Source organism: Ochotona princeps, chromosome 29 (assembly GCF_030435755.1).
Source record: "Ochotona princeps isolate mOchPri1 chromosome 29, mOchPri1.hap1, whole genome shotgun sequence".
Taxonomy (NCBI): domain Eukaryota; kingdom Metazoa; phylum Chordata; class Mammalia; order Lagomorpha; family Ochotonidae; genus Ochotona; species Ochotona princeps.
Window position 1 is genome coordinate 20,088,007 of NC_080860.1, and position 11,689 is coordinate 20,099,695.

Below are 11,689 nucleotides of genomic sequence, written 5' to 3' on the forward strand. Positions count from 1 at the left end.
TAGGCATGCACGATGCGTATTCATGCCAGGCCTGTTAATCCCACTGCTTAAAAAAAAAAAAAAAACCTGAAATACAATCCATTTTTTAAAAATGCTTATTTATTTGAAAGAGAGACATCTTCCATCTGCTGGTTCACTCCCCAAATGGTTACAACAGCTGGAGCTGGGCCAGTCCAAAGCCAGGAGCTCTCTCTGGGTCTTCCACATGGGTGGCAGCCGTCAGAGGTCTTTGGCCATCCTCCACACTTTCCCTGGCACATTAGCAGGGAACTAGAATGGAAGTGGAGCAGCCTAGAATCAAATTAGCACCCATATGGAATGCCGGTGTGGCAGGGGAAGCCTAGCCTGCTGTGCCACAGAGCCTGAGGTGGCCAGGAAAAAAGGCAACTGCTGTGACACCGCCCACCTGTGCCACTGCTAGTTCCCGTGCAACCAAACAGCCTCTAGTCAGACTCAGCAAGACCATGTCCCAACTTCAGAGCCCCTGAGACAAATAAGGGGAAACCCGGGCATTGCAGTGTGTCTCCACCCCTGCTCCACCGGGGCTGCGTGGCTGGCGTGGGGCCAAGGCGCAGGAAGGGGCTGGGGGCCGCTGGAAGCAGGGGATTAAACACGCCCCTCGTGCAGCTGAGAGCTGACGGAGGCTTTCGGCAACCAGGATCCTCCCTGTAATTAGGAAGATCGTTTAATTACTGCTATGGAAACCCCAGCGGCCGGCCCACGTGGGCTGCTTTATACCTCTGCCTGGGCTATTTCCCACACAGAGACCTGGCAGGATTTGGGAAGAGACTGACTCCTGAACCGCATTGCAGGGGGCCCATCTGGTTTGAGGTAACTGAATAAGCGAGAAAGGGATGGAATCAAAGGCACGATTTGTGTTTTTGGAAATACAGAAAATGTGTGAGATAGTAGCACTAGTGGGCAATGGGGTGGGGGCAAGGTCCTGGCCGTGTCATTGGGGCCGTGCACACCCTAAGCCTGCTCCTGTCCATCTCCCTGACCTGACCCCAGCAGGACACAGTGGTGCCTCCTGGGTGAGAGATGTCAAGACCCGGCCCAAGCGTGTAGCTGGCCTCCTGCAAACTGCACCCACAGGGAGAGGCAGTGAATGCCCCCAGCCCACCCAGGGCCCTCTCTGGTCACAACAGGGGAAACTGAGGCACATACCCTACACACACACACACACACACCCCACTTTGGGCTGGCTGGGCTGCTCGGTCACTGCATCCACCAGCTGGCTGACCCCTGCCCCCCATCCGCGGCACAAGGCCTCCATGGCCATGTGCAACACTGCTTTGATCGCCACACACCTGCAGCTCCCAGCCTCGTCCTCCCACAAGCAGCTGTCATCACGCAGATCCCACACTACCCGAGGGTGTCCCCGGGGGGTGAGGGGCAGTGCCAAAGGCACCTCCCAGGTAGCCAGGGAGCTCCAGGCCTCTCCCCCAGAGTCCGAGCTTATCCTCTAGGGTTCTGGCCACTGGACATCTGGCCACAGGCTGGAGGCAGGAGGTCTATGGACCAACTGGGAAACCCAGCAGAGATGCTGGGGTAGAAGGTTGGGGCCCTGGGCAAGTGCACGGGCTCAGGGCAGCAGGTGGGGGAGGTACCGTTATGGGGCTGGGATGCCTCCTCCAGGGTAAATTGCCGCAGGCTGTCTGGTTGGGACCCCTAGGGAAAGTGGTTACAGAAGCTCCGCACCTCCCTTAACCCCACTCCTGCCTGCTTCCGCGTCTAGACCAGCAGCTGCCGCTGGGGGGCGCTCACCTCGCACTCGTTTGAGGGGACGCTGGAGACAAGGAAGGGCAGGTAGGCTTCCCCACACAGGGGAACTGCTCACCTGCTGGGGGCGGAGGTGGGGGCTTCAGCAAACCTCACTGGGCACTGGGATAGGGGCCAGTAATAACGTGGGGTAGGCACCTGGCACCACAGGTGCCACCTGGATTCTAACTCAGGAGTACATGGTTTCAGTCCTGGCTCAGCTTCTGACCCAGCTCCCCACTAACTCCCAAGAAGCAGTGGTGTTGGCTCCAGTGCTTAGGTCCCTGCCAGCCTAATGGGAGACTGGGATGGAGCTCCAGGCTCCTGGCTTCAGCAGGGACCACCCTTGGCTGTTGCAGCCATTTGGGGGAGTAAACCAGCAGATACAGGATCTTGGTCTCTTCCCTCTGGTCTTCACTCAGAGCAGTTCTTCTCTCCCTGGGTGTTACAAGCGACATGGCAGCATTGCCTGGCGTGGGTGAATGCCAGGCTGGCTAGTTCTCCTGCTGGACTAGGTGGGGAGGGGGCCCACTGCTACATGCCACTGACCCTAAAGGACATTTGCAGCGGTCAGGCTTCAGACAGCCACGGAGCTAGCTGGCTGTGCCCCAAGCTGTGTCCACGGAGCTCCGGCCACACCCCTCCTTCCTAAACTGACCTCCTGTAAAAAGTTCCCACTGCAGACCCAGCCGGGGTTGCTGCTTCACACCACCAGGCAAACACACCCGGCAGGAATGGGTGGGGGGGGGTACGGGCAGTTCCCAGTCCAGGATGGACATCTGGGAAAGCCTGGGTGTGTCCTTGGAGAGACCGACAACGCCACGTGGGAGTGACGAAGCAGGCGGCACAGCCAACGTGTGCATTCACATGCCCGCCCGCGCAGACACACAGCGAAAGGCGTGGAAGAGCACAGTGGGAACAGAGCCCCGGCCACGTGTGTGTGTGTTTCCCCTGCTGGTCCATCCCATGGACTAAGTTCGCAGCCTTGACACTGATGAGCCGTCAGCTTTTCCTGCTCTGGACTCAGGAAGGCAGGGATCAAAGGATTTCTCCACCGCATCTTGGGTGTTGAGTTGATGGGGACAGGTCCCCCGGCCACCTGGCCCTGGGAAAAGTGCTTCGCACACAGGTTTCCCGGTGACTCATACCCATGGTCATTGTGCCTTTTCCCAGCCTCCCCGCCCCAGGGACCCTCGCCCCCCACCGAGTGCAAAAGTCAACAAACAGGGGAAAAACGGGGCTGGGCCCTGCGGCAGAGGGCTGTGTGCTTTTGTCTTTCCTGGAGCCCACAGAGGTCAAGGGCTTCTTCCTCCTCTCCAGCCCCGGGGATGGGACAGTGTACTGTAGGAAAGGACCGTTAATTCCCGGCTTCCATGAATGGGCGAGCAGGGAGAGCAGGTCTGAAACCAGGTCAGGGCACCCCGAGGTGGGGACTGAAGAAGGGAGTTGGGCAACGCACGTGCAGATGCACACCTAGGGAAGCAGGAGGAAAGAGCGCAGAGCCTGGGTCCCCCCACCCCCCGACCACCTGCGTCCTGCGTGAGGGATGTTCCTCTACGGTTCCAAAATCACCCCGAACTCACTCCTTCCGAGGTGGCCCCGCCGTGGCCGCCGCCAACGCGCGCGCGCAGCCAAAGAAAAGACACAGGCAGCTTGCACAAGAGGCGGAACCGTTTATCAAGCAGGCGCCGGCGCGGTTATCTACAGTATCTACACATATCTACACGTTATCTACACCGCCTGCAGGTGGGCGGGGACTCGCGGGTTTGTCTACACCGCAAATGCCGGCCGGCCCGGGAAGACTCGGTCGGCCACGCCGATAACAATAAATACCACTTCTTCCTGCCTCCGACCGTCTCCCCCCCCCCACTCCGCGCCATCCCGGCGCTTTGGCACTGGCGGGCGTGAAAGCACCCCCACCCAATCCCCGCAACGTGGCCCTCGAGGCAAGAAACCTCGCAGGGCCCGGCTGCTGCTGCTGCGACGACCCTGCAGGGCGCTGGGCACAGGAGAGACCCCCGCCCCCGCGCGTGCCACTGCCCGCCAAAGGGCCTCCAGGCTGGGGAGGGCGCGACCCCAGGCGGCCCTGCCAGGGACGAACAGGGGCGCACATTTCTTGCCTCCGCCCCACGCCACCAGCCGTCGGGGTTCGGGTTATCTGGGGCAGTAGTCATAGGGACCGGGAGGCGCGGGCCCCGCCGACGAGTACATGTTCGCGGCCGCGGCGGCAGCAGCAGCAGCGGCGGCTGCGGCCGCGGCCGGGCTCACGGCGGGGTGGTGGTGCGCGTGCGGGTGTGCGTGTGCATGTGGATGGTAGCCGTGGCCACGCAGGCTGGGCAGCGGATAGGGCGCTGGCCGACTCTTGGCCCCGAGGTAGTGGTCGTAGGCGGCGGCCGGGTACTTGTACGGATGGTGATGTAGCGGCTCCGACGCACCGGGTGCCTCCAGGCGCAGCTCCGGGTGCGGGGGGCTGGGCCGGCTTCCGGGACCGCCGGGCAGCGGGACGAGTCCGCCGGCGCTGCCGGCCCCGGGCAGCGCGGGGCTCAGCACCCGTGCCAGCAGCTGTGGCGGGTGCGCGGGGTCGGCGAGCACGGCCGGGCCGCCCGCATCGCGCTCGAACTCTCGCCGGGCCTCAGCCGCCGCGTCTGCGGGGAAGGGAGCGTGGCTGAGAGGGGGCCGGGGAGGGAGGGCCTCAGCCAAAGACCGCGCGCTTCAGCATCCGGGGGTCCTCCCCCCTCCGGGGCCTGCACCCCTCGGCGGGCGGCGGCGGCGGGCGAGGCGCGCGGGCGGGGTGGCAGCCGTCGGGCCGGCCGGGCGAGTGCGCGCTTGCCCGGCTGTTGCGCAACCCGCGCGCCAAGGCCGCGAGCAAGCCGAGGGGGCGCTGGCAAGGCCGGGCGTGGCCGCCGGCGCCCGCCTGGGGCGCGGGGTGGGGCGGGGACCCAGGGTCTGGACCCCACACGTCCCGGGAGCCTACCTTTCTCCGAGCCATTGGGCTGCGTAGGGGAGGCCACGGGATTCCGCGAGCGCGCGAAGGCGCTCATGAGCGGCAGCGCGCCGGGCCGGTGGTTCCGGGGCCTGCGAGAGGGCGAGGCGCGTCAGGGCGGCGCCCGAGCCGGGCGCACCGGGGAAGGGGCGGAGAGGACTGGGGTCCGGGGCGACCGCTCTGCACTCCTCCTCACCAGTCCTCCGGGTCACAGTCGCGGAATCCTTTGGCGAAGGGGTTGCTGGCGATCTTGAGCTGCGTGATCTGTGGGGAATCGAGCGTGAACCGGCGGCCTCAGGCGCGGGGGCTAGTGCTAGGGGGGTATAGGAGAGGACCTAGCCACGCCGCCGCCCTCTTGCAGCCAAGACCTGGGTAGAGTATAGGTCTCCCCCCACACCTTTGCTGTCCCCTGGGTGAGCGGGGATGCATCCCCTCGCAGAGCTCCTGGCTGGGATGGGAATGTGGTCAGTCCCACGGCACCCCCGAAACCGCGCAGCCAAGTAGGGTTAGCCGAAGGGACGGACGCCCTAGGAATCCCGGGAAGCTTCTGGATCGGCAACCCCCACCCCCGTTGTTTCCGGAACGATTTGTAAAACAAAACGTTTGCGAGTCAAACAAAACTTTTGCTAGTCGCGGGGTCGCTGCTGTTACAAAGGTCGGGGGGCTGAAGGGAGGGCTGGTGCGTATTGCCCAGCCCGACGTGCTGGTGCCCGGTCAAGCCCCCTCCCCGCCAAGGGCCTCCTTCCCCCTCCCCCAGAGGTGCTCACCCGGTGATTCTGGTAGGCGGTGACCGCGGTGAAGCGAGTCTCTTCGAATACAAAGGTTTTGAAGTTCTCTTCCGCGTATTTCTCGCTGTCTTTGCGCGGATCCACGTAGACCACGTGGAAGCGAGGCTGATATCGGTGCATTGAATTGAGAATAATCTGGAAGGCAAAGTTTTTTTTTGTTTTTTTTGTTTTTTTTTTTAGAGGAACGGGCTCTAGTGGAGGCGGAGGATGGGAGGTTAGCACCCCTACCCACACCTGCACCCCAGCCGCGGAGCCACCGAAGTAGGCCAAAATGCTCTTACTCCTGAGGCCCCGGGGACGGCAACCGACGAAGGACACTTCCAAGCGGCCAGGGATGGGGAGTTTGCATCCTTTCCTTAGGTCCCGGATGACACTTAGAGCTTCCTGCCGCCTTGCACAGCCCCCCACCCTTCTCTTTCCCGTTAATAAGCCTCCTCCGGTGCGCACAATCAGAAAGGAGGGAAGGCTCTCTGTGGTCAGCCCCAGGCCCCTGTCCAGCGTGGCCCTCACTGATGAGACGTGGGGGTACCGGAACAGCCTAGGCGCCCAGCAGACAAAGAAGGGAGGTGCTCACGTGGCCATTGTCGTCCAGCAAGTTGTTGGTCAGCTTGAGCTTGTCGAAAGACACGATTTGCTTCATCCACTGCGCGCCCTTGGCTGGCGAGTCGGGGTGGTAGTGCACCCGTCCCGGTGTGGCCGGGTCCGCCTTGCCAGCCACCAGCCAGGAAGAGCTGTGGAAGGCATACCTGGGACCGGCATCGGACCAAGAGAGTCACGCCAAGCTGGGCCTTGCCCCACTTGCTCCCCTGTCCTGGTATTGCTTGGCAGGGTGGGGGTGGGGTGGGGAAGTTTTCCCACCCTGGGGAACCGAAGCCCTCCAGGGTTACCCATGCAAGTACCCCTGAGGAACTTGGAAATCCAGAAAACAATACAAGACAAAATAAAACAAACAAAAGCCAGAAGACACCCACTGGTCCCTGCCTCGCAGCCAGAGTCAAGCCCCACTCGAGCGGGAGCCGGGCTCTCCCTGGATCTTATTTCGTTGCATGCGGGTCTGGCAGCCCCAGGTGCTGGGACGCAGGCGACAGGAGCCTGGATGTGGCTGTCCTTGTGCCCGCAAGCCTCGGGCACAGGGCGGTCCACAATCGTTTTTTTATTAATTGCTGTTAATTGTCCCAGCGGCCGAGGCCCGCCCTGCATAATCTCTCCCAGCCACCCCACCTTTCCGGCCCAGCTCTGGGACCCAGCCGTTCCCTGGGGATGGGGGAAGGGGACGAGGCCCTTTGCAGCCTGTCTCGTGGGAAATGGGAGGGGGTCTGGAGCAGTGGGGCAGAGGTGAATTTGGTGCAGGTTGGCAGTGTGGGGCTGGAAGCTCAAGGGGGGGCGGGGTGGATCAATGTCTAGGTCTTTGGGATTATCTAACAGCAGGTGGGGGGGGGATCAGATGGGAGAAGGCAGGTACCCCGACACCCTAGACACTGAAGGGCTCAGGTATAGTCTCCAGGGCAGTCCCTCGCCACTTCCCACGGCTCCCTTCCCCAGGTCCAGGTCGCGGGGCACCAGGCCGGCTCACCGGTAACGTTTGTCGTCCACCGGCACAAAATCCATAAGCAGCATGTAGTCCGCCATGGGGTCCATACCGAAGAGTTTCACTTGGAAGGTGGGGAACATCCGCCTTGGGGGGTGCAAATGGGCCAGGGGTCACTTCGGGCTGCCCTACTTTGGCCTTGGTACGGATAGGGGGATGAGGGGGCTTGACAGCCCTTCTTCCCCAAACCCTTTCCAGCTCAGATCCCCGCATTCAGCTGCTCCGACCTGAGCAGGCCCCTTCCCTGCTGTGGCAGCGGGTGAACAGGCTAGTACTGCCCGCCCCGGGCCGGTGGACCGCCTCAGCCATCTCTGTCTTTTCTCGGCTACTTCCTCAGCTTCTCTCCAACCACCCAGCCTCGGCCAGCAGCAAAGGACCACAAGGAACACCTAAGATGCTGGTGGGAACTGCCGCCTCGCCAGCGGAGTCTTCCCCCAGCTTGGCCTCAGCGGTTCCCGGCTCCAACAAAGTGAAACCGGGTCTCGGAACAGCCTGAGTGTCCCTTCTTCTAGCTGGGTCCGCAGCTGCCCCAGCCCCTCCAGAAAACCAGAGACACCTCCCAACCCCAGGGACAAGGGTGTCCATAGTTCCAGGCCTCTTTGGGGCCGTGGTACCGTGCCAGTCTCCCTGTTGGCGTTTCGAAAAATACAGGCCTGCCAGACAGCGGGTGGTCCTCAGCTGACAGGTTGTGCCCCAGCCATGCCCCATCAACCCCCTCCCCAATTCCATCTCCTTGAATGGACTCCCAACTCAGCAAACTTGGGGGTGGGGGGAAGAACTGCTACAGTTTGTGCAGCATGGGCCTTCAGCCTGATCGCTGGACAAGGGGGCCATCAGGCTGGGCTCCACTTCCCCCAGCTGGGCCAAAGCTAGGGGGCAGACTGCCACCTGTGCAAGTGAGAATATGGGAACCTGGGGTGAAGCTGGGCAGGAAGCTGACAAGCGAGCTCCTGGTGGGGCTGGCCTGGCCCACCGTCCTCAGGGCACCCTGGTGCCCAGGGACAAGCTAGGAAGAGAGCTTCCAGGAAAAAAAAAAATTAAAGAAAAGAATAAAACAATTCTCTAAGCTGCCCAAGCTGCACACAGACCCTGGGCTGTCCCAGGAAAGACTAAGAAACATAAACTACCACAGCCGGTGGCTTTTGCAAAGAGCCCGTGAGCTTCCCTTTGGCCCTGCGGACACGGAACTGGTGTGTACTGTACACACAGCTCGGCAGCACCCGCCATTGTCTGCCGGTCACCTCGGGTGCAACCGCCGAACTCGTTCCCGGCTTCTCAGCTCTTCAAACAAATACAGCCCAATGGCCAGGCCAGGCCAGGCGGTGCCCAAGGACCCTTTAAGTCGCCCGTGCATAACTCAAGGCCCCAGAAAATCGGGGTGGCAGCCTCCTCTCTGCTCCCGACTATGTGCAAGGGAAGGACAGGGGAGGGGACCTCCATTCTCTCATTGTGTTCTCCTCCCACTCCCACAGATCGTCCAGACACACAACTGCCCCGGCGCGGCGAGCTGCTGGATCTTGCCCGCATAGACTGAACTCGGCAACCCAAGCCCAGTCGCTTTGAAGTGGGATCTTCAGGGAGACGGCGGGGCGGCCCGAGTGGTGGGTGGTGGGTGGGGTGCGCGCTCCGGGCCGGGTCGGCTGCAGCTGCAGATCGCACAGCGCCGCTGCTGGTGTCCCCCGACACGCGCGCGCGCGTTGGCTGCAGCCGTCGCCCGAGCCGGGAGACAGCGCGGGAAGCCAAAGCCGGGCCCAACTGGGGGACCTCCCTCCCTGGGCCACCACCGTCTGCAGGTGGCCGGGTCAGGCCCCACACCCCGACCCCACCCCACACCCAGGGCCGAGGGAGCGCGTGGAGGGAGGTGGGGGTTCCCTAACCTGCCGGCCTTGGTGACGATCATCTCGGTGCCCAGCTGATTGAACTCGTCCCAGAGCGCCTTCATTTCCAGCTGCACGCTCACGCTGGCCACCTTGGCGTTCTTCTTCACCGGCGCCTTGGCGGCGGCCGCGCAACTAGCCGCGGGGTCCTCGGGCTCGGTGGCGGCCCCGGCGGCCGGCGCGAACGGGTAGGCACGCGGCGGCGGCGGCGGACCCGGGGCGCCGGGGGCGGCGGCGGCAGCGGCGGCGGCAGCAGAGGCGGCGGCGGCGCACGGGTCGTAGCGCGGCGGTGGCGGCGGCTCGCGAGGGCCGTACGGGTCGGCGCCCGGCGACGCGGCGCCCGGGAAGCCCCCCGCCGCGGCCCCCAGGCTGCTCAGGCTGCTGGCCGTGAAGGCTGCGACGTCGCAAAAGTGCGAGAGCTGCGTGAGCCACGGGCTCGACACGGCGGAGATCATGACCCGCAGCGGGGCCGCCCCGCCGAGGTGAGCGCTGGCCCCCCGCGCCGCGGCCCCGAGTGGCGGGCGCTGCGCTGCGCTGCGTGCGCCCCGGGCCGCGCCGCCCCACACCGCGGGCAGGGCCCAGAGCAGCCGCCCCGCCCCGCCCCGCCCCGCGCCGCCACCTCCCCACCCCCCCACCCCGGCCCCCGCGCGCGCCGAGACAATGGCCTCGCTCCCCCTCCCCCGCGCCGGCCCCTCCCCCCGCCGGCCCCCCAGCCCAGCCCAGCCCGCCCGCCCGCTCGCGGCTCGCTCGGGCCCCGGGCCCCCGACCGCCCCGACCGGCTCCCCGGAGCGCCGGGCCGGTGCGCGGCCCCTTGCGCGCCGTCTCCCACGCCCTTACCTATTGTCTCGCTCTTGCAAACGCTGCCTCGAGACCCCCCCCCTCCTCCCCCCTAGCCCCCCACCTCTTGGCACACCCCACCCTGCTTTCTGTCCACTGCCTCACCCCTCTCCGTCCTCCCTCAGTCGACCCGGTCTCCCTTATCCTGTTCTGTCATCGGTGGTTTCCCCCTTTCTTAAAAAATAAACTCTTTCAAAAAAAATTTTTTTTGATCACTTTCTGACTCGGGTTTTTCCTTTCCTTCGCTGTTTTCTCTTATTCCCTTCCTGTTTTGTGTTTCTCTCTTTTTTCCCCTCAGATTTCTTTTCCTCCCTCTCCCCTTTCCTGCGGGCTGCGCTCCCACCGCTCTCCAAGCTTAGGGCCACCTCGCATTTGGCCTCCACTCACCCTCCTCCTCACCCTCTTCCTCCTCCTCCTCCTCTTCCTCCTCCTCTTGCTGTCTCCGAAGCTGGGCCCCCAGGCTGGTGGATGGGTGGGTGGCAGGCTCTGGGCGGGATGCCCACCCCTTCCTGCCCCCTCCCAAGGGGCAGTCTGGAGCTAATTCTGCCCCAGGGACCTCCTTCTACCTACCTTGCACCCCCGGGTAGGAGTCCCCCCCAATAACCCAGGCAGGGGGTCTGGCGGACAGGCCTGTGTGGATCCAGCCAGTATGCTCACCTTCCATGTCCCTGGTGACAGTGCTGAAGTGCATCCCAGCCGGGGATCCTGGCGGCGGGCAAAGTTTGACCCGGTTGTCAGAGACTCTGGGACCCCAGTGGGCGGTGCCCTGGGCAGCGGCAGCGGCCTCGGCTGCAACCAGAGAGGCGATGCTGAAGGCGCTGGCTCGGGGAGACAGCGGGCTCCGCGAGTCCATAGGCGCCCGGCGGCCTGGCCGGCGCCGCCTCCGACTGCGTGCGCCCAGCCGCCGCACAGCGCCCAGCCCAGCCCACGGGGGCCGGGGGCGGGAGCCTGCGGTGCCACTCACAGCCGCGGGCCTCCCGAGCCCAGGGGAATATGGCGTCACGGAGGCCCCCCGACTCTGGGACTGGTGGCGACCAAGCGGCTCAACCGCAGAGCACCCTGCAAGTGCCCAACTCTGGCCTGTGCACCCAGGGACCTCCCGCACCGGTGCCCCTTGGCCCATCCCGCAGCGTCTGCTCCGGCTGCTGCACACTCCGGGCTTCTGCAGCCCTGGAGGATAGGCCGCTAGGTCAGGGGCAGCCAGTTCTGTCAGAATACTGGGGAAGCCGCCCTCACCCCAACCCCTCGGTATGGCTGCCTGGACCCACCCCTGCCCCTTGCCCGTGGCCCCTCCCGCCTCCTCCTCTCACCCCTACCCCGCACCTGGGTGAGGGGAGGGCAGCTTGGATGGACAGCCCCAGGGGTTGCAGCGTCCTTAGCAGGGTGCCACCAGGCCACAACCCAGCCCAGCCAGTGCTCCACCGTCCCCCTCGGGTCAGCTCACTGCAGTGGTGGCCAGGGGACGCCAGCCGAAAGGGGACGCCGCCCAGGCCGCGCAGCCCCCGGGAGCCCGCGCGTCACGCGCACCCGTGCGCACTGCCCGCCTCTGGCCAGGACGACTTTACATCCGGAGGGGTGGGCAGTGCCCGCTCCTCCGACCTCCCCGCGCCGGGCCGCCGCACCGGCCGGGGGCGGGGCCTGGCCTGGCTTGGGCTGGGAGAAAGCGAGCGAGTGAGAGAGAGAGAGAGGGAGAGAGAGCCGGGGACACGTCGGAGACTCTCAGGCCACCACCGGTGGCCGCAGAGGGACCCTTCAAGCCTTGCTGGCCTCCAGGGCTTGGGCATTCCGGACATGGAGGCCTAAGTTGGCCGTCCTCAGCAACACGCGGAGCCTACTCCGGCTACCAGTGCGACCA

The 11,689-nt window shown here is 64.6% G+C and overlaps 1 protein-coding gene across 2 annotated transcripts; it reads right to left on the reverse strand.

Moving 5' to 3' along the window:
- Window positions 1-3,414: 3,414 nt before the first annotated feature.
- On the reverse strand, window positions 3,415-11,282 carry TBX1 (T-box transcription factor 1). 2 transcript variants are annotated; one of them, XM_058656642.1, is made up of 9 exons: window positions 11,158-11,282; window positions 10,492-10,623; window positions 8,998-9,391; window positions 7,106-7,207; window positions 6,107-6,278; window positions 5,512-5,667; window positions 4,941-5,008; window positions 4,736-4,836; window positions 3,415-4,406 (listed from the first exon to the last, which is right to left on the reverse strand). In XM_058656642.1, the coding sequence occupies exons 2-9, from the start codon at window positions 10,523-10,525 to the stop codon at window positions 3,916-3,918; spliced, it is 1,518 nt and encodes a 505-aa protein (XP_058512625.1). In that variant the 5' UTR covers window positions 10,526-10,623; window positions 11,158-11,282; the 3' UTR covers window positions 3,415-3,915. The 2 variants fall into 2 exon arrangements, with proteins under 2 accessions (XP_058512625.1, XP_058512624.1); XM_058656641.1 differs by lacking the exon at window positions 11,158-11,282 and having other exon boundaries at window positions 10,492-10,741.
- Window positions 11,283-11,689: the final 407 nt, after the last annotated feature.

Excerpts from the sequence above, each read along its gene's own strand:
- TBX1 (XM_058656641.1), bottom strand. The coding sequence starts at position 10,687 with ATGGACTCGCGGAGCCCGCTGTCTCCCCGAGCCAGCGCCTTCAGCATC. Across the intron at positions 6,279-7,105 it reads GTGGACGACAAACGTTACCG|GTATGCCTTCCACAGCTCTT; the intron begins GTGAGCCGGCCT and ends TGCCGGTCCCAG. Across the intron at positions 5,009-5,511 it reads CCGCCTACCAGAATCACCGG|ATCACGCAGCTCAAGATCGC; the intron begins GTGAGCACCTCT and ends GATTCCCCACAG.